This window comes from Tachyglossus aculeatus, chromosome 8 (assembly GCF_015852505.1).
Source record: "Tachyglossus aculeatus isolate mTacAcu1 chromosome 8, mTacAcu1.pri, whole genome shotgun sequence".
Classification (NCBI taxonomy): Eukaryota; Metazoa; Chordata; class Mammalia; order Monotremata; family Tachyglossidae; genus Tachyglossus; species Tachyglossus aculeatus.
In genome coordinates this window covers 35,478,979-35,500,327 of record NC_052073.1, presented here as the reverse complement: position 1 = coordinate 35,500,327, position 21,349 = coordinate 35,478,979, and the positions used below count along the sequence as shown (strand labels likewise).

At 54.1% G+C, this 21,349-nt stretch overlaps 1 protein-coding gene across 1 annotated transcript; it reads right to left on the bottom strand.

The window, feature by feature from the left end:
* Nucleotides 1–3,806: 3,806 nt before the first annotated feature.
* NSFL1C (NSFL1 cofactor) lies at nt 3,807–20,997 on the bottom strand. The gene is made up of 9 exons (XM_038750560.1): nt 20,876–20,997; nt 15,512–15,591; nt 14,336–14,413; nt 11,691–11,856; nt 11,503–11,601; nt 11,232–11,341; nt 8,607–8,744; nt 7,042–7,284; nt 3,807–4,118 (listed from the first exon to the last, which is right to left on the bottom strand). Exons 1-9 carry the CDS (start codon nt 20,975–20,977, stop codon nt 3,956–3,958), a joined length of 1,179 nt encoding a protein of 392 aa, XP_038606488.1. The 5' UTR covers nt 20,978–20,997; the 3' UTR covers nt 3,807–3,955.
* Nucleotides 20,998–21,349: the final 352 nt, after the last annotated feature.

The window sequence follows — 21,349 nt, the reverse complement described above, 5'->3', positions numbered from 1 at the left end:
TACGATTGATATATAGTATATCTGTATATATCTGTATGTATTTATTACTCTATTTTACTTGTACATATCTGTTCTATTTATTTTATTTTGTTAGTATGTTTGGTTTTGTTCTCTGTCCCCCCCCTTTTAGACTGTGAGCCCACTGTTGGGTAGGGACCGTCTCTCTATGTTGCCAGCTTGTACTTCCCAAGCGCTTAGTACATTGCTATGCACACACTAAGCGCTCAATAAATACGATTGATTGATTGTTCTAAGCACTGCCGAACCCAGGTCCTTCTGGCGGCCGAGTCCGGGCTCTCCCCGGCACAGAGCAGCGTGGCTCCGTGATGACAGCCCGGGCTTGGGAGTCGGAAGTGGTGAGTTCTAATCCCACCCCCGACCCGCTCGGCTCGGACCCAACCCGGCGCTTAGTACTGGGCCCGCCGCCTAGTAAGTTCTCAACACGTACCGCGACGACGACGACGGATTATTCCTATTATCCTCTCCGCGCCCCAACGGTTGGAGCGAAGGCTGTGCGGCGGCCTACTGGGTGGCCTCGGGCCCGCCGCTCGACCTCTCTGGGCCTCGGTTTCCCCCTCTGTAAAATGGGGCCGGGCCCCCTTAATCACAGCTGCAGGATTTCTGAAGCGCTCACTACGAGCCGTACTAAGCGCCGAGGTGGATCCGAGCAGATCCGGTCCCCCGTGGGGCTCACCGCCGTCACCATCATCATCATCAGTCGTATTTATTGAGCGCTTACTGTGTGCAGAGCGCTGGACTAAGTCATCATCCCCGTTTTCCGGATGAGGGAAGCGACCGTCCCGAGGTCACCCGGCAGACGACCTCCTCCCGTCCCGGTCCCTGGCGGGAAAGGGATGCCCCCATTCCCGCCCCGCTTGCCCCCAACAGTTCATTCATTCAATCGTATTTACTGAGCGCTTCCTGTGTGCAGAGCGCTCAATACTGCGCGATAATATATTACACAATTCTAATTAATCACACGTTACTTCCCAAGCGTAGTCCAGTGCTCTGTGCAATAATATTATATTACACAATTCTAATTAATCACACATTACTTTCCAAGCGTGGTCCAGTGCTCTGCACCCAGTAAGCGCTCAATAAATACGATTGAATGAATGAACATACAGTATTATATAATATTATATATCAATAGAATAGTAACGTTATATTGTGATGATCCAGTGCTCTGCACCCAGTAAGCGCTCCATAAATACGATTGAATGACCATATAGTATTATATAATATTATCTATCAATAGAATAGTAACATTATATTGTGATGATCCAGTGCTCTGCACCCAGTAAGCGCTCCATAAATACGACTGAATGACCATATAGTATTATATAATATTATCTATCAATAGAATAGCGACATTATATTGTGATGATCCAGTGCTCTGCACCCAGTAAGCGCTCCATAAATACGACTGAATGACCATATAGTATTATATAATATTATCTATCAATAGAATAGCGACATTATATTGTGATGATCCAGTGCTCTGCACCCAGTAAGCACTCCATAAATACGACTGAATGACCATACAGTATTATATAATATTATATATGCAGTACCTGTCATACAGTAAGACTTACGAAATCCCACCATTATTATTATTGTTATTACAATAATTTTTAGACTGTGAGCCCACTGTTGGGTAGGGACTGTCTCTATATGTTGCCAACTTGTACTTCCCAAGCGCTTAGTACAGTGCTCTGCACACAGTAAGCGCTCAATAAATGATTGATGATGATATATCAATAGAATAGTAACATTATATTGTGATGATCCAGTGCTCTGCACCCAGTAAGCGCTCCATAAATACGATTGAATGACCATATAGTATTATATAATATTATCTATCAATAGAATAGTGACATTATATTGTGATGATCCAGTGCTCTGCACCCAGTAAGCGCTCCATAAATACGACTGAATGACCATATAGTATTATATAATATTATCTATCAATAGAATAGCGACATTATATTGTGATGATCCAGTGCTCTGCACCCAGTAAGCGCTCCATAAATACGACTGAATGACCATATAGTATTATATGATATTATATATCAATAGAATAGTGACATTATATTGTGATGATCCAGTGCTCTGCACACAGTAAGCGCTCCATAAATACGACTGAATGACCATATAGTATTATATAATATTATCTATCAATAGAATAGTGACATTATATTGTGATGATCCAGTGCTCTGCACACAGTAAGCGCTCCATAAATACGACTGAATGATGACATAGTATTATATAATATTATCTATCAATAGAATAGCGACATTATATTGTGATGATCCAGTGCTCTGCACCCAGTAAGCGCTCCATAAATACGACTGAATGACCATATAGTATTATATATTATCTATCAATAGAATAGTGACATTATATTGTGATGATCCAGTGCTCTGCACCCAGTAAGCGCTCCATAAATACGATTGAATGACCATATAGTATTATATATTATCTATCAATAGAATAGTAACATTATATCGTGATGATCCAGTGCTCTGCACCCAGTAAGTGCTCCATAAATACGACTGAATGACCATATAGTATTATATAATATTACCTATCAATAGAATAGTGACATTATATTGTGATGATCCAGTGCTCTGCACCCAGTAAGCGCTCCATAAATACGATTGAATGAACATATAATATTATATAATATTATATATGCAGTACCTGTCATACAGTAAGACTCACGAAATCCCACCATTATTATTATTACAATAATTTTTAGACTGTGAGCCCACTGTTGGGTAGGGACCGTCTCTATATGTTGCCAACTTGTAATTCCCAAGCGCTTAGTACAGTGCTCTGCACACAGTAAGCGCTCAATAAATGATTGATGATGATACATCAATAGAATAGTAACATTATATTGTGATGATCCAGTGCTCTGCACCCAGTAAGTGCTCCACAAATACGACTGAATGACCATATAGTATTATATAATATTATCTATCAATAGAATAGTGACATTATATTGTGATGATCCAGTGCTCTGCACCCAGTAAGCGCTCCATAAATATGACTGAATGACCATATATTATATAATATTATCTATCAATAGAATAGTGACATTATATTGTGATGATCCAGTGCTCTGCACCCAGTAAGCGCTCCATAAATATGACTGAATGACCATATAATATTATATAATATTATCTATCAATAGAAGTGACATTATATTGTGATGATCCAGTGCTCTGCACCCAGTAAGCGCTCCATAAATACAATTGAATGAACATATATTATATATTATATATCAATAGAATAGTAACATTATATTGTGATGATCCAGTGCTCTGCACACAGTAAGCGCTCAATAAATATGACTGAATGACCATATAGTATTATATAATATTATCTATCAATAGAATAGTGACATTATATTGTGATGATCCAGTGCTCTGCACCCAGTAAGCGCTCCATAAATACGATTGAATGACTATATAGTATTATATGATATTACCTATCAATAGAATAGTAACATTATATTGTGATGATCCAGTGCTCTGCACCCAGTAAGCGCTCCATAAAGACGATTGGATGACCATATAGTATTATATAATATTATCTATCGATAGAATAGTGACATTATATTGTGATGACATCTCAATAACATGGAGCGCTCAATACTCAATACCGTGTGCCGAGCGCAAGGGTGCGAGTGCGAGGGCGGTGCGCTTTTGTCGCTTGACCTCTCTGGGCCTCGGTCTTCCTCCGTCCTCCGCGCCCTCCCTCCCGCCCGGCGTGCCCGGATCCGGCTCCCGGCTCCTCCTCACGTTGTCTTTTTTATTCGTTTCTCTCTTTCCAAGTCCACCGCGATGCCAACCGGAGGGGTGGGGAAAGGGGGGGAGATTTGGGGGCGGAGGGGAGGAGGAGGAGGAGGAGGAGGAGGAGGAGGAGGAGGAGGACGCGGCCGGAGGGTCACACTAGCCGCTGGACGATGACGGCGTTGAGGAGGTCGGCTTCCTTGAGCGTCTGGCTCTCGTCCGTGAGCTCTTTGTTGGGGAAGGCGGTGGTCAGCACGAAGCCCGTGGCGGCCATGGCCGGGCACGCGGCCACGATGAAGAGGCGGACGTCCCGGACCCTGCGCGGGGGAGACCCGACCGGCCGGCCGGCGGGGCGGGGTTGGGGGGTCGGCCCAATTTCCGGCGCCCTCCGTCTTGGGGAGACCGAGGCAGGCACTGGGGGACGGGTTCGGCCCCCCTCCCCTGCCAAATTGGGGACCCCGCCAAAAGCGCTTTTTGTGGTGTCCGTTAGACGCTTCCTCTGTGCCCGGCACCGTACTAGGCGTTGCGGTAGACACAAGAGGATGATGATAACATTCTCTATAATCAATCATATTTATTGAGCGCTTACCGGGTGCAGAGCACCGTAGTAATAATAATAATAATGATGGGATTTATTAAGCGCTTACTATGTGCAAAGCACCGTTCTAAGCGCTGGGGAGGTTACAAGGTGATCGGGTTGTGCTCCCAGTCTTCATCCCCATTTGACAGATGAGGGAACTGAGGCCCAGGGAAGTGAAGTGACTCGCCCAAAGTCACCCAGCTGACAGTTGGCGGGGCCGGGATTCGAACCCATGACCTCTGACTCCAAAGCCCGGGCTCTTTCCACTGAGCCACGCTGCTTCTCTTACGTACTAAGCGCTTGGGAAGTCCAAGCTGGCAACACATAGAGACGGTCCCTACCCAACAGTGGGCTCACAGTCTAAAAGGGGGAGACAGACAACAAAACCAAACATACTAACAAAATAAAATAAATAGAATAGATAGGTACCAGTAAAATAAATAGAGTAATAAATATGTACAAACATATATACAGGTAAAACGGTGGGCCCGCTGTTGGGTAGGGACCGTCTCTATATGTTGCCAACTTGTACTTCCGAAGCGCTTAGTGCAGTGCTCTGCACACGGTAAGCGCTCAATAAATACAGCTGAATGAATTAAACAGTAATAATAATGCTGGTATTTGTGAAGCGCTTACTATGTGCGAAGCACTGCTCTAAGCGCTGGGGGGGGGGGGGCGGGATACAAGGTGATCAGGTTGTCCCCCATGGGGCTCCCGGTCTTCATCCCCATTTTCCAGATGAGGGAACTGAGGCCCAGAGAAGTGAAGTGACTTGCCCAAAGTCACCCAACTGACAAGCGGCGGAGGCGGGATTAGAACCCACAACCTCCGACTCCCAAGCCCGGGCTCTGGCCACTAAGCCGTGCCGCTTCTTTAACTGGGGTGTCTGTTAGGGGCTCACCCTGTGCCGGGCACCGTACTAAGTGCTGGAGGAGATACAAGCGAATAATAATAGTAATAAAAATAATAATAATAATAATAATAATAATGATGGTATTTATTAAGCACTTACTATGTGCAGAGCACTGTTCTAAGCGCTAGGGAGGTTACCAGGTGATCAAGTTGTCCCACAGGGGGCTCACAGTCTTAATCCCCCATTTTACAGATGAGGGAACTGAGGCCCAGAGAAGTGAAGTGACTCGCCCAAAGTCACCCAGCTGACAACTGGCAGAGCCGGGATTTGAACCTGTGACCTCTGACTCCAAAGCCCGGCCTCTTTCCGCTGAGCCACGCTAGTAATGAGGCATTACTAAAATTATCGATTATTATTATTTTTAACATTACCGTGATATCTGTTAAACGTCTACTGTGTGCCCAGCACAGTACTAAGTGCTGGGAAAGAAGCCCGGGCTTTGGAGTCAGAGGTCGCGGGTTCAAATCCCGGCTCCACCACTTGTCAGCTGGGTGACTTTGGGCAAGTCACTTGGCTTCTCTGGGCCTCAGTGACCTCATCTGGAAAATGGGGATGGAGACCGTGGGACAACCCGATCACCCTGTAACCTCCGCGGCGCTTAGAACAGTGCTTTGTGCATAGTAAGCGCTTAATAAATACCATCATTATTATTATACAAGATGATAAGGATAATAATAATAATGGCTATACGAAACGCCGGGGTAGATACGAGCAGACGATTATTATATATGTTAAGAAAAAAGAAGCAGCGTGGCTCAGTGGAAAGAGCCCGGGCTTGGGAGCTAGAGGTCAAGGGTTCGAATCCCGGCTCCACCACTTGTCAGCTGTGTGACCTTGGGTGAGTCACTTCACTTCTCTGAGCCTCAGTTCCCTCATCTGTAAAATGGGGATTAAGACTGTGAGCCCCACGTGGGACAACCTGATCACCTTGTATCCCCCTCCAGCGCTTAGAACAGTGCTTCGCACATAGTAAGCGCTTAACAAATACTATTATTATTAATTTTATTATAATATAATATAAATCGAGAGAGAATATATTATAATATAATATGTTAATAAATATATTGTATTATATTATATTACATTATATATTAATGATATAATAATAATGATAATAATGGCATTTGTTAAGCGCCTACTATGTGCGAAGCACTGTTCTAAGCGCTGGGCGTTCCCTACGTCCCGGGCACTGTACTAAGCGCAGGAGTAGAAACGAGCAAATAATAATAGCAGTGTATTATCAAACTTATTATTATTATTACGGTATCTGTTAGGTGCTTACTACGCGCCCGGCACACCGCCGAGCGCTGGGATAGACGCAAGCCGACAGTGACAACGCTCATCGCCGTTGTATTCGTTCAGCGCTTCCTACGTGCGGGGGCGGATCCGAGCCCACCCCGGGGCTCCCGGGCTTCGCCCCCATTTTCCAGAGGGGGGAACCGAGGCCCGGAGGAGGGAAGTGACCCGGAAGATGAGGGAGGGGAACCCGGGAGCTCCCTAGGCCGCGCCGCTTCCCTCCCGGCCGGCCCCGATCTCGCTCGCCTCCCCGTCCAGACGGGCAGCTCCCCGAGGGCAGGGACGGCGCCGACCCACTCCGTTGGGCTCCCCCAGAGCGCTCAGTACAGTGCTCCGCGCACGGTGGCTCTTTTAAGGAGGGGAACGGGCCCTTTCTCCATCCCGTCTTTTCCGCGGCGCCGACGACGGTACCCCACCCCGGCGACCGGACCGCCCCGGGGGTCCCACTGACCTGTGGCTGTGGTTGAACCTGTGGACGAGCCTCCGTCCGTCGGCGAGGCGCACCTGGACGTTGGTGGTGGGCTGCGACTCGTCCAGGGCCGGGCTGGGGGCCGCGGGGGCGGGGGCGGGCGCCGAGGAGGAGGAGGAGGACGAGGCGGCGGCGGCGGCGGCGGCGGCGGGGGCGGCGGACGGGGCGGGGGGCTCGGACGCCCCCCAGCCCGCCGGCTCCGCGCCCAGCACCTGAGGGGCCGTGCTGGGGAGGGACGGAAGGAAAGGGATTCGATGACCGCTCTGGCCCGCCTCCTCCGGGACGCCTTTCCGGGCTTCTCTCTCCATCAATCAATCAATCAATCGCATTTATTGAGCACTTACTGTGTGCTGAGCACTGGACTAAGCGCTTGGGAAGTCCAAGTTGGCAACATCGAGAGACGGCCCCTACCCGACGGTGGGCTCACGGTCTAAAGGACCGTGAGAGTCTAAAAGACTCTCCCCTCCCCACCCCCGCCGCCTCCGGGACGCCTTTCCGGGCTTCTCTCTCCATCAATCGATCAATCGATCATATTGATCGGGCGCTTACTGTGTGCAGAGCACTGGACTAAGCGCTTGGGAAGTCCAAGTTGGCAACATCGAGAGACGGCCCCTACCCGACGGTGGGCTCACAGTCTAAAGGACCGTGAGAGTCTAAAAGACTCTCCCCTCCCCGCCCCCGCCGCCTCCGGGACGCCTTTCCGGGCTTCTCTCTCCATCAATCGATCAATCGATCATATTGATCGGGCGCTTACTGTGTGCAGAGCACTGGACTAAGTGCTTGGGAAGTCCAAGTTGGCAACATCGAGAGACGGCCCCTACCCGACGGTGGGCTCACAGTCTAAAGGACTGTGAGAGTCTAAAAGACTCTCCCCTCCCCGCCCCCGCCGCCTCCGGGACGCCTTTCCAGGCTTCTCTCTCCATCAATCGATCAATCGATCATATTGATCGGGCGCTTACTGTGTGCAGGGCACTGGACTAAGCACTTGGGAAGTCCAAGTTGGCAACATCGAGGGACAGTCCCTACCCGACAGTGGGCTCACAGTCTAAAGGACTGTGAGAGTCTAAAAGACTCTCCCCTCCCCCGCCTCCTCCGGGACGCCTTTCCGGGCTTCTCTCTCAATCAATCAATCGATCGTATTTATTGAGCACTTACTGTGTGCTGAGCACTGGACTAAGCGCTTGGGAAGTCCAAGTTGGCAACATCGAGGGACGGTCCCTACCCCACAGTGGGCACACAGTCTAAAGGACTGTGAGAGTCTAAAAGACTCTCCCCTCCCCGCCCCCGCCGCCTCCGGGATGCCTTTCCGGGCTTCTCTCTCAATCAATCGATCGTATTGATTGGGCGCTTACTGTGTGCAGGGCACTGGACTAAGCGCTTGGGAAGTCCAAGTTGGCAACATCGAGAGACGGTCCCTACCCGACAGTGGGCTCACGGTCTGTGAGAGTCTAAAAGACTGTGAGAGTCTAAAAGACTGTGAGAGTCTAAAAGAGTCTCCCCTCCCCGCCCCCCGCCGCCTCCGGGAAGCCCTCCGGGACTGGCCTCACCTGCCCAGCTTCTGTCCCTGGCCCGTGAAGGCCCTGAAGGAGCCCTTGGGCTTGACGAAGTCCTCGTCGCGGTGGTCCTCCATGTCCAGGTTCACCTGCCCGCCCCGTGCCAGCCGACGCAGCTCCGCCGGGACCTCCCTGGGGGTCGGGGGTCGGGGGTCAGAGGTCAGGGGTCAGGCCGGGACCCCCCACCCCCCACCCAGAGGGGAGACAGTTCTTCCGGGGGATCTGCCCGCTGGTCCGCCCCTCGCCCGGGGTGTGATAAGCAGCGTGGCTCAGTGGAAGAGGCAGAGGCCGTGGGTTCAAATCCCGGCTCCGCCCACTGTCATCATCAATCGCATTTACTGAGCGCTTACTGTGTGCAGAGCACTGTACTGAGCGCTTGGGAAGTCCAAGTTGGCAACATCTAGAGACGGTCCCTACCCAACAGTGGGCTCACAGTCTAAAAGGGGGAGACGGAGAACAAACATTGTCGGCTGGGTGACTTTGGGTGAGTCACTTCACTTCTCCGGGCCTCAGTTCCCTCCTCTGAGAAATGGGGATGGAGACTGTGAGCCCCCCCACCGTGGGACCTGATTCATTCATTCATTCAATCGTATTTATTGAGTGCTGTGTGCAGAGCACTGTACTAAGCACTTGGGAAGTACAAGCTGGCAACGTATATATATATATATATATATACATATATATATATATATATATATATAGGTGATATATAACCTATATATGATAACCTGATAACCTTCTAACATCCCCGGCGCTTAGAACAGTGCTTTTTTTTTTTAAAAAAAGGCATTTATTAAGCGCTTACTATGTGCCAAGCACTGTTCTAAGCGCCAGGGAGGTTACAAGGTGATCAGGTTGTCCCATGAGGGGCTCATGGTTTTAATCTACATTTGACAGATGAGGTCACTGAGGCCCAGAGAAGTGAGGTAACTCACCCCAAGTCACCCAGCTGGCCATCGGCGGAGCCGGGATTTGAACCCATGACTTCTGACTCCAACCCCCGGGCTCTTTCCACTGAGCCACGCTGCTTTGCACATAGTAAGCGCTTAATAAATGCCATTGTTATCAGCAATTAGGACAGTGCTTTGCACATAGTATGCGCTTAATAAATGCCATCATTATTATTATGTGGGTGTCTGTGAGAGGTCTTCTGTGTGTGTGTGCATGCGCACGTGTGCGCATGGGAGAGTATGTGTGAGATTGTGTGCGTGTGTGTGAGAGAGAGAGAGAGGGCAGGTGATTGATTGGGTGTGTATGAAAATGGGACTGGGTGAAGGCGGGCAGGAGGGCAGGGGAGAGATTGTGGGGCTGCGTGGGAGTGTGTGGGGAGCAGAGTGAGGCTCTGTGTGGGTGTGTGTGGGTGAGATTGTGTGTCCGTGGGAGAGTGTGGGTGAGTGCCTGGGAGATAACTGTGTGTGGGAGAGAGAGGGCAGGTCATTGTGCGTCTATGAAAATGAGACTGGGTGAGAGAGTGTAGGAGGACAGGGGAGAGATGGTGGGACTGCCTGGGGATCAAAGGGAGGCTGTGTGTGGGTGGGAAATTGTGTGTGTGTGTGTGTGCGTGCATGGGAGAGTGTGTGTGAGTGCCTGGGGGATTGTGTGAGAGAGAGAGAGGGAGAGCAGGTCACTGTGTGTGTATGAAGATGAGACTGAGTGAGAGCGTGTAGGACGGCAGGGGAGAGATTGTGGGACCGCCTGGGGATCAAAGTGAGGCTGTGTGTGTGTGAGAGATTGTGTGTGTGCATGGGAGAGTGTGTGTGAGTGCCTGGGGGATTGTGTGTGTGTGTGTGTGAGAGAGAGAGAGAGAGAGAGAGCAGGTCCCTGTGTGTGCATGAAAATGAGACTGAGTGAGAGCGTGTAGGACGGCAGGGGAGAGATCGTGGGACCGCCTGGGGATCAGAGTGAGGCTGTGTGTGTGTGTGAGATTGTGTGTGTGCATGGGAGAGTGTGTGTGAGTGCCTGGGGGATTGTGTGTGTGTGTGTGTGAGAGAGAGAGAGAGAGAGAGAGAGAGAGAGAGAGAGAGAGAGAGAGAGAGAGAGCAGGTCCCTGTGTGTGCACGAAAATGACACTGAGTGAGAGCGTGCAGGAGGACAGGGGAGAGATTGTGGGACTGCCTGGGGATCAAAGGGAGGCTTTGTGTGTGTGTGAGATTGTGTGTGTGCATGGGAGAGTGTGTGTGAGTGCCTGGGGGATTGTGTGTGAGAGAGAGAGAGAGCAGGTCACTGTGTGTGTATGAAGATGAGACAAGTAAGTGTGTGCAGGACGCAGGAGAGAGATCGTGGGACTGTGTGGGGATCAAAATGAGGCTGTGTGTGTGTGTGAGATTGTGTGTGTGCATGGGAGAGTGTGTGTGAGTGCCTGGGGGATTGTGTGTGAGAGAGAGAGCAGGTCACTGTGTGTGCATGAAGAGGAGACTGAGTGAGAGAGCGTGCAGGACGGCAGGGGAGAGACTGTGGGACCGCCTGGGGATCGGAGTGAGGCTGGGGGTGTGGGGGTGTGAGACGGGGAAGGCGTGTAGCGCCCCAGGCCCGCCGGCGTCCCCCGATCGCAGGCCGCAGCGGCTTCCCCGTCCCCCCCCCCCGAGCGCCCGGCCCGACGGACCCCGCTGCGCGCCGTACCCTCTGCGGATGGACTCGAGGAACTGTGCGTTGGCGGGGTCCTGGTAGCCCCGCAGCTGGCCCTGGTCCAGGCTGAAGCCTCCCTTCCACAGCTTCAGCACCACGTGCACCTGGCCCGCGCGGGAACACGCGGGGCACACGCGTGGGCCTGCCCGCCGGTGGGCTTTCTGGGGGCGCCGGGGGCGTCCTCTCCCCCGGCGCCCCGCACGTGGGGGTCGCGCCGCCAATCCCACCCGCCGAGCGGAGGGACGGGCCCCGGGCGGCTACTCACGTCCTGCGCGGCCTGTTGCTGTTGCCTCCTCTCCCCGGCCACGTAGGCCGACTCCTCCTCCGGGCCGGCGCCCAGGCGGTACCCGCCCCCGGCGAACGGCTGGGGGGACCCCAAGGTGGCGGTCGGCGGCGGCAGAGGGGGCCGGGCGTCCCCCACCACCGCCCACCCCGGCCCCCCGACCTCCGCACCTTGGGCCCGTCGGTCTCCGCGGCCCCCTTGGCGGTGCGGTCGATGGCGACGGCCCCGTGCTCCTTGGCCCCGCGGAAGAGGTCCTCCACCAGCTCGTTGGGGCTCCGCTTGCGCGGGGGGCCCACGATCTGCTGACCACTGCGCTCCGAGCCCCCGGCGTAGAACCTGGACCGCCCCCCACGGCCCGGGCGGACGTCGGTGGTCGGGTTGGGGGACCCCCCCCAGCCATCCCCACCCCGCGCCCCGACTCCCGGAGACTCTCCCGAGCGCTCAGTACAGCGCTCTGCGCCCCGGAGACGGTCAGCTCCTGGAGGGCGGGGATCCCCCGGCGCTCAGCACAGTGCTCTGCACGTCAGAGGTCGTCGGCTCCCGTGAGGGTGGGGGGCATCTCTACCAACTCCCCCGAGCCCGCGATACAGTGCTCTGCGCGCGTGGGGTGCTCGGTAAACGCCGCTCCGTACAGCGCTCCGCGTCCAATCGACGCCACGGACTGACGGAGACGGGGTGCTCAGTAAGCGCCCCTCCGTACAGCGCTCCGCGTCCAATCGACACCACAGACTGACAGAGACGGGGTGCTCAGTAAGCGCCACTCTGCATCCAATAGACGCCACAGACTGACAGAGACGGGGTGCTCAGTAAGCGCCGCTCCATACAGCGCTCCGTGTCCAATAGACGCCACAGACTGACGGAGACGGGGTGCTCAGTAAGCGCCACTCTGCATCCAATAGACACCACAGACTGACGGAGACGGGGTGCTCAGTAAGCGCCCCTCCGTACAGCGCTCCGCGTCCAATCGACACCACAGACTGACGGAGACGGGGTGCTCAGTAAGCACCACTCCGTGTCCAATAGACGCCACAGACTGACGGAGATGGGGTGCTCAGTAAGCGCCACTCCGTACAGCGCTCTGCGTCCAATAGACGCCACAGACTGACAGAGACGGGGTGCTCAGTAAGCGCCGCTCCATACAGCGCTCCGTGTCCAATAGACACCACAGACTGACGGAGACGGGGTGCTCAGTAAGCGCCACTCCGTACAGCGCTCCGCGTCCAATCGACACCACAGACTGACGGAGACGGGGTGCTCAGTAAGCACCACTCTGCATCCAATAGACGCCACAGACTGACAGAGACGGGGTGCTCAGTAAGCGCCCCTCCGTACAGCGCCCCGCGCCCAATAGACGCCACGGACTGACGGAGACGGGGTGCTCAGTAAGCGCCACTCCGCACAGCGCTCCGCGTCCAATAGACGCCACAGACTGACGGAGACGGGGTGCTCAGTAAGCGCCACTCTGCATCCAATAGACGCCACAGACTGACAGAGACGGGGTGCTCAGTAAGCGCCACTCCGTACAGCGCTCCGCGTCCAATCGACGCCACGGACTGACGGAGACGGGGTGCTCAGTAAGCGCCACTCTGCATCCAATAGACGCCACAGACTGACAGAGACGGGGTGCTCAGTAAGCACCCCTCCGTACAGCGCTCCGCGTCCAATCGACGCCACCGACTGACGGAGACGGGGTGCTCAGTAAGCGCCACTCTGCATCCAATAGACGCCACAGACTGACGGAGACGGGGTGCTCAGTAAGCGCCGCTCCGTACAGCGCTCCGCGTCCAATCGACACCACAGACTGACGGAGACGGGGTGCTCAGTAAGCACCACTCCGTGTCCAATAGACGCCACAGACTGACGGAGATGGGGTGCTCAGTAAGCGCCGCTCCGTACAGCGCTCCGCGTCCAATAGACGCCACAGACTGACGGAGACGGGGTGCTCAGTAAGCGCCGCTCCGTACAGCGCCCCGCGTCCAATAGACGCCACGGACTGACGGAGAAGGGGTGCTCAGTAAACGCCGCTCCGTACAGCGCTCCGCGTCCAATCGACACCACGGACTGACGGAGATGGGGTGCTCAGTAAGCGCCACTCCGTAAAGCGCTCCGCGTCCAATAGACGCCACAGACTGACGGAGACGGGGTGCTCAGTAAGCGCCCCTCTGTACAGCGCCCCGCGCCCAATAGACGCCACAGACTGACGGAGACGGGGTGCTCAGTAAACGCCCCTCCATACAGCGCTCCGCGTCCAATCGACACCACGGACTGACGGAGACGGGGTGCTCAGTAAGCACCACTCCGCGTCCAATAGACGCCACAGACTGACGGAGACGGGGTGCTCAGTAAGCGCCGCTCTGCATCCAATAGACGCCACAGACTGACAGAGACGGGGTGCTCAGTAAGCGCCGCTCCGTACAGCGCCCCGCGTCCAATCGACGCCACAGACTGACGGAGACGGGGTGCTCAGTAAACGCCGCTCCGTACAGCGCTCCGCGTCCAATAGACACCACAGACTGATGGAGACGGGGTGCTCAGTAAGCACCACTCCGTACAGCGCTCCGCGTCTAATACACATCACAGGCTGACAGAGACGGGGTGCCCAGTAAGCGCCCCTCCGTACAGCGCTCCGCGTCCAATAGACCCCACCGACTGACGGAGGGAGACGGGGGGCTCCGCGAGGGCAGGGAGCGGGCCTCCCCCAAGCGGTCGGCACCCACGGCAGGCGCTCAGTACACGCTCCCGTTCGGATGGACGCGCCGGGGGCGGGAGACGAGCGGGGCGGGCTGGGGGAGACGGCTCGAAGGGCGGTCTTTACCTCTGCCCTTCCTCGTCCTCCTCCTCATCTTCCTGGGCGTGCACAAGGTCTCTGAAGGACGTCACCCCCCGGTGTTCGCTGGAATCAATCAATCGCATTTATTGAGCGCCTACTGTGTGCGGAGCACGGGACTAAGCGCTTGGGAAACATAAAGAGACAGTCCCTACCCAACAGCGGGCTCACAGTCCAGAAGACTAGACATCATCATCATCATCGTCATCAATCGTATTTATTGAGCGCTTCCTGTGTGCAGAGCACTGTACTAAGCGCTCGGGAAGTCCAAGTTGGCAACATATAGGGACGGTCCCGACCCAACAGTGGGCTCACAGTCTAGACATCTAGGCCATCTGAAATACGGGGACCCCCCCCAACCCCCACCCCCAGACAGCTTGGCTCGGGTCCTCCGGCCCCCCACACTCTCTAACCCAGTATTATTCATTCATTCATTCATTCATTCATTCTGCCCCTCCGCCAAGCTCGCTCTCTTCCTCCCTTCAAGGCCCTGCTGAGAGCTCACCTCCTCCAGGAGGCCTTCCCACACTGAGCCCCTTCTTTCCTCTCCCCCTCATCCCCCTCTCCATCCCCCCGTCTTCCCTCCTTCCCTTCCCCACAGCACCTGTATAGATGTATATATGGTTGTACATATTTATCACTCTATTTATTTATTCATTTTACCTGTACATTTCTATCCTACTTATTTCGTTTTGTTGGTATGTTTGGTTCTGTTCTCCGTCTCCCCCTTTTAGACTGCGAGCCCGCTGTTGGGCAGGGACTGTCTCTATGTGATGCCAACTGGTACTTCCCAAGCGCTTAGTACAGTGCTCTGCACATAGTAAGCGCTCAATAAATATGATTGATTGATTGATTCATTCATTCAATCGTATTTATTGAGCGCTTACTGGACGAAGCGCTTGTCATTCATTCAGTCGTTTTACAGATGAGGTCCCCGAGGCCCGGAGAAGTCCAGCGACTGGCCCAAAGTCACCCAAGCTGACCCGTGGCGGAGCCGGGATTAGAACCCACGACCTCCGACTCCCAACCCGAGGCTCCTTTCGCCGCGCCGCTTCTCCTCCGGTGCCCGGCCCCCGGTAAGTGCTCCGCGAAGACCACTGCCGGGCCGGCTGATTGTCCGGGCCTCGGTTTCCCGCACCTCAGAAAGGACGGGGGGGTCCTCACCTGTGGGGGGGCTCTCGGGGCCCGGTGAGGGTCACGATGTCTTCGTCCCCTCCGTCCTCGTAGAAGCTGGCCAGGGCGATCTGAAATACGGGGACCCCCCACCCCGCACCCCCAGACAGCTTGGCACGGGTCCTCCGGCCCCCCAGTATCATTCATTCATTCAATCGTATTTATTGAGCGCTTCCTGTGTGCGGAGCACTGGACTAAGCGCTTGGGAAGTCCAAGTTGGCGACATAAAGAGACGGTCCCTACCCAACAGTGGGCTCACAGTCTAGTAGTAGTTCCCCCTCTCCATCCCCGTCTTCCCCCTCTCCATCCCCGTCTTCCCTCCTTCCCTTCCCCACAGCACCTGTATATATGTATATATGGTTGTACATATTTATTACTCTGTTTATTTATTTATTTATTTATTTTACTTGTACATTTCTGTCCTATTTATTTTATTTTGTTGGTATGTTTGGTTCTGTTCTCTGTCTCCCCCTTTTAGACTGTGAGCCCACTGTTGGGTAGGGACCGTCTCTATATATTGCCAACTTGTACTTCCCAAGCGCTTAGTCCAGTGCTCTGCACACAGTAAGCGCTCAATAAATACGATTGATTGATTGATTGATAGTAGTATGGGCTAAGCACTGTGCTAAGCGGTAGGGTGGACAGATCGGGTTGGGGTGGGTTGGTGCTTGCGATAATGATAATGAGGGCATTTATTAAGCGCTTACTATGTGTAAAGCACATAGACTGTGAGCCCTAGGGACTGTCTCTATATGTTGCCAACTTGTACTTCCCAAGCGCTTAGTCCAGTGCTCTGCACACAGTAAGCGCTCAATAAGTACGACTGATGATAAAGCACTGGGCTATGTGCTAAGCGCAGGGATCTGGTGGGACCCAGTCCCCGTCCCACGGGGGCTCCCAGCCTTGGTGGGGAGGGAGAGCGGGAGTAACGGGGGGCACTTCCGTCCCTGTTGGTGCTTACTATGGGCCAAGCCCTGTGCTAAACGCCGGGACGCATACGGTCTGGTGGGACCCAGTTCCCCCGCCCCGCCCTGCAAATCGATCAATCAATCAATCGTATTTATTGAGCGCTTACCGTGTGCAGAGCACTGTACTCTTAGAGAGAGTCTCTCAGTACAGTGCTCTGCACACGGTAAGCGCTCAATAAATACGATTGATTGATTGATTAGACTGTGAGCCCACTGTTGGGTAGGGACTGTCTCTATATGTTGCCAACTTGTACTTCCCAAGCGCTCAGTACAGTGCTCTGCACACAGTAAGCGCTCAATACGATTGATTGATTGATTAGACTGTGAGCCCACTGTTGGGTAGGGACTGTCTCTATATGTTGCCAACTTGGACTTCCCAAGCGCTCAGTCCAGTGCTCTGCACACAGTAAGCGCTCAATAAATACGATTGATTGATTGACTGATTAGACTGTGAGCCCACTGTTGGGTAGGGACTGTCTCTATATGTTGCCAACTTGGACTTCCCAAGCGCTCAGTCCAGTGCTCTGCACACAGTAAGCGCTCAATAAATACGATTGATTGATTGATTGATTAGACTGTGAGCCCACTGTTGGGTAGGGACTGTCTCTAGATGTTGCCAACTTGGACTTCCCAAGCGCTCAGTACAGTGCTCTGCACACAGTAAGCGCTCAATAAATACGATTGATTGATTGATTAGACTGTGAGCCCACTGCTGGGTAGGGACTTTCTCTAGATGTTGCCAACCTGGACTTCCCAAGCGCTTAGTCCAGTGCTCTCCACACAGTAAGCGCTCAATAAATACGATTAGTGGTGATGTACTAAGCGCTTGGGAAGGACAAGCCGGCAACACAAATGGCTCTCGGTCTCGTGGGGAGGGGAAGCAGGGGTACCAGGATCGTGACCGTCCCTGTTGGCTGCTTACTTTGAGCTAATTAATGATAGCATTTATTAAGCGCTTACTATGTGCAAAGCACTGTGCTGAGTGCCGGGAGGGAGGGAATCGGGGGGGACCCGGCCCCCGCCACCGTTTGGGGCTCATTATGTGCTAAGCGGCAGGATGGATACGATCGGAGGGGACCCAGTCCCCCTGTTTGGTGCTTACTATGGGCTAGGCACTGTGCTAAGCGGTGGGATGGATAAAATCCGGTAGGACCCCCCTCCCACCCCAATTTGGCGCTTAGTATGGGCTAAGCACTGTGCTGAGCGACGGGATGGATCGAATCGGGTGGGACCCGGCCCTCCCTCTCGGCTATTTGGTGCTTATTACGGGCCAAGCGGTAGGATGGATAGAACCAGTTGGGACCCAGTCCCCCTGCTTGATGCTTACTATGGGCTAAGCGCTGTGCTAAGCAGTGGGATAGATTTTAGACTGTGAGCCCACTGTTGGGGAGGGACTGTCTCTATATGTTGCCAATTTGTACTTCCCAAGCGCTTAGTCCAGTGCTCTGCACACAGTAAGCGCTCAATAAATACGATTGATGATGATGATAGAATCAGGTGGCACCCTGTCCCCCCCCACATCTGGTGCTTACTATGGGTTAAGCGCTGTGCTAAATGCCGGGATGGGTGGAATCAGGTGGGACTCGCCCCCCCCCCCCCCCCCCCCGCCACTATTTGGTGCTTACTATGTGCTAAGCGACAGGATGGATAGAACCAGTTGGGACCCAATCCCCCTGCTTGATTATTACTACGGGCTAAGCGCTGTGCTAAGCAGTAGGATGGATGGAATCAGGTGATACCCTGTCCCCCCGTTTGGTGCTTACAATGGGCTGAGCGCTGTGCTAAGCGATGGGATGGATAGAATCGGGGGGACCCGGCCCCCCCAACTATATGGTGCTTATTATGGGCTAAGCACTGTGCTAAGCGGTAGGATGGATAAAGCCAGTTGGGTCCCAATCCCCCGGCTTGATGCTTACTACGGGCTAAGCGCTGTGCTAAGCAGTGGGATGGATAGAAGCAGGTGGTACCCTGTCCCCCCGTTTGGCGCTTACTGTGGGCTAAGCGCTGTGCTAAGCGCCGGGATGGATAGAATCAGGTGGGGCCCAGGCCTCCCAACTATTTGGTGCTTACTAAGGATTAAACACTGTGCTAAGCAGTGGGATGGATAGAACCAGGCGGTACCCTGTCCCCCCGTTTGGTGCTTACTATGGGCTAAGCGCTGTGCTCAGCGCTGTGATGGATAAAATCTGGTGGGGCCCAACTATTTGGTGCTCACTGTGGGCTAAGCACTGTGCTAAGCAGTGGGATGGATTGAACCAGGTGGTACCCTGTCCCCGTTTGGTGCTTACTATGGGCTAAGCACTGTGCTAAGCAGTGGGATGGATAGAACTGGGTGGTACCCTGTCCCATTTGGTGCTTACTGTGGGCTAATAATAATAATAATAATAGCATTTATTAAGCGCTTATTATGTGCCGCGCACTGTTCTAAGCGCTGGGGAGTTTACAAGGTGATCAGGTTGTCCCACAGGGGGGCTCACAGTCTTAATCCCCATTTTACAGATGAATCCCCATTTTACAGATGGGCTAAGCGCTGTGCTAAACAACGGGATGGACAGAATCAGGTGGGGCCCAGCTCCCCCCCAACTATTTGGTGCTTACTATGGACTAAGCGCTGTGCTAAGCAACGGGATGGATAAAATCAGGAGGGCCCCCCCCCCCCAACTATTTGCTGCTTACTAAGAGCTAAGCACTGTACTAAGCAGTGGGATGGATAAAACCAGGTGGTACCCTGCCACCACCCCCCCCCGTTTGGTGCTTACTATGGGTTAAGCGCTGTGCTAAACGACATAACCCAGCCCCCAACCCCCCTAAGGGGCTCCTAGCCTGGGGGAGGGCGGGGGTTGGACGCCCCCCCCCCCTTTACAGAGGGGGAAACCGAGGCCCAACCAGGGGAAGTGACTCGTCCAAGGTCTCTCCATCATCTGGAGAAGCAGCATGGCTCGGTGGGAAGAGCCCGGGTTTTGGAGTCAGAGGTCATGGGTTCAAATCCCTGCTCCACCACTTGTCAGCTGGGTGACTTTGGGCGAGTCACTTGACTTCTCCGGGCCTCAGTTCCCTCATCTGTAAAATGGGGGTGAAGACTGTGAACCCCCCCACGGGACAACCTGATCACCTTGTAACCTCCCTAGCGCTTAGAACAGTGCTTTGCACATAGTAGGCGCTTAATAAATGCCGCCATCATCATTATTATTATCATCCCTTCCCCCTTCCTCCAGGAGGCCTTCCCAGACTGAGCCTCTTCCTTCCTCTCCCCCTTGTCCCCCCTCCATCCCCCATCTTACCTCCTCCCCTTCCCCACAGCATCTGTATAGATGTATATGTGTTTGTACATATTTATTACTCTATGTATTGATTTATTTCACTTGTACATACCTATTCTACTTATTTTATTTTGTTAATATGGTTTGATTTGTTGTCTGTCTCCCCCGTCTAGACCGTGAGCCCGCTGTCGGGTAGGGACTGTCTCTAGATGTTGCCAACTTGTACTTCCCAAACGCTTAGTCCAGTGCTCTGCACACAGTAAGCGCTCAATAAATACGACTGATTGATTGATTCTCGGGGCCTCAGTCCCCTCATCTGGAAAATGGGGATGAAGACGGTGAGCGACCCCCCCCCCCCCCCCCCACGGGACAACCTGATCACCTCGTAACCTCCCTAGCGCTTAGCACAGCGCTTGGCACATAGTAAGCGCTTAATAAATGCCGCCGTCATCATTATTATTATTATAATAATGATATTGGGTAGGGACTGTCTCTCTATGTTGCCAACTTGTACTTCCCAAGCGCTTAGTACAGTGCTCTGCACACAGTAAGCGCTCAATAAATACGACTGATTGATTGCTTCCCTGGGCCTCAGTCCCCTCATCTGGAAAATGGGGATGAAGACGGTAAGCCCCCCCCCCCCATGGGACAACCTGATCACCTCGTAACCTCCCTAGCGCTTAGCACAGCGCTTGGCACATAGTAAGCGCTCAGTAAGTGCCGCCGTCATCATATTATTATTATAATAATGATATTGGGTAGGGACTGTCTCTCTATGTTGCCAATTTGTACTTCCCAAGCGCTTAGTACAGCGCTCTGCACATAGTAAGCGCTCAATAAATATGATTGATTGATTGATTATTGAGCCAGGGGGCTGCCCACGCCTCGAAAAATCAGGCCAAGGGCCGCCACTTCCGGTGGGCGCGGCCTCACTTCCGGTGGGCGCGGCCTCACTTCCGGTGGGCGCGGCCTCACTTCCGGTGGGCGGGGCCTCCCCCGCCCCCTCATGACGCTGCGGATCTGAGGCTCCCCTCCCCCTCCCCCACTGCGCGCGCGCGCCCCCGGCCTCTCCCCCCCCCCATTGCGCGCGCGCACCCGCGGCTCCGGCGGGGGTGGGGGGGGGTCACCTGCAGGTCCCCGCCCGCGGACTCGAGGAAGAAGCGGGCGCGGTCCTCCTCCGCCCCGGTCACCGCCACGAACTCCCTCAGCGCCTCCTGACGCTCCGCCATCTTCCGCGGCCCGGCGCCCGGCCGGAAGTCGTCCGGGCCGGAAAGCCGTCCGACCGGAAGCCGCCGCGAAAATCCCTCCGCCCGCCACCAGGGGAGGGGGGGGAAACGGACCGCGTCTGCGCCTGCGCCTCAGCGCCCCCCTCCACCCCGCCCTGCCTGCGTCTGCGCCTGCGCCTCAGCGCCCCCCTCCACCCCGCCCTGCCCGCGTCTGCGCCTGCGCCGCCCCCATCCACCCGCCCTGCCCTCGTCTGCGCCTGCGTCCAGACTGAGCGCCCCCCCCCCCACCTTCCGCCTTCCTTTAATAATAATAATAATGTCGGTATTTGATAAGCGCTTACTGTGTGCAAAGCACTGTTCTAAGCGCTGGGGAGG

Coding starts and splice junctions, on each gene's coding strand:
- NSFL1C (XM_038750560.1), bottom strand. CDS start 20,977: ATGGCGGAGCGTCAGGAGGCGCTGAGGGAGTTCGTGGCGGTGACCGGG. Junction 11,602..11,690: donor CGGAGACCGACGGGCCCAAG/GTGCGGAGGTCG, acceptor GGGTCCCCCCAG/CCGTTCGCCGGGGGCGGGTA. Junction 11,342..11,502: donor AGCAACAGGCCGCGCAGGAC/GTGAGTAGCCGC, acceptor CGCGCGGGCCAG/GTGCACGTGGTGCTGAAGCT.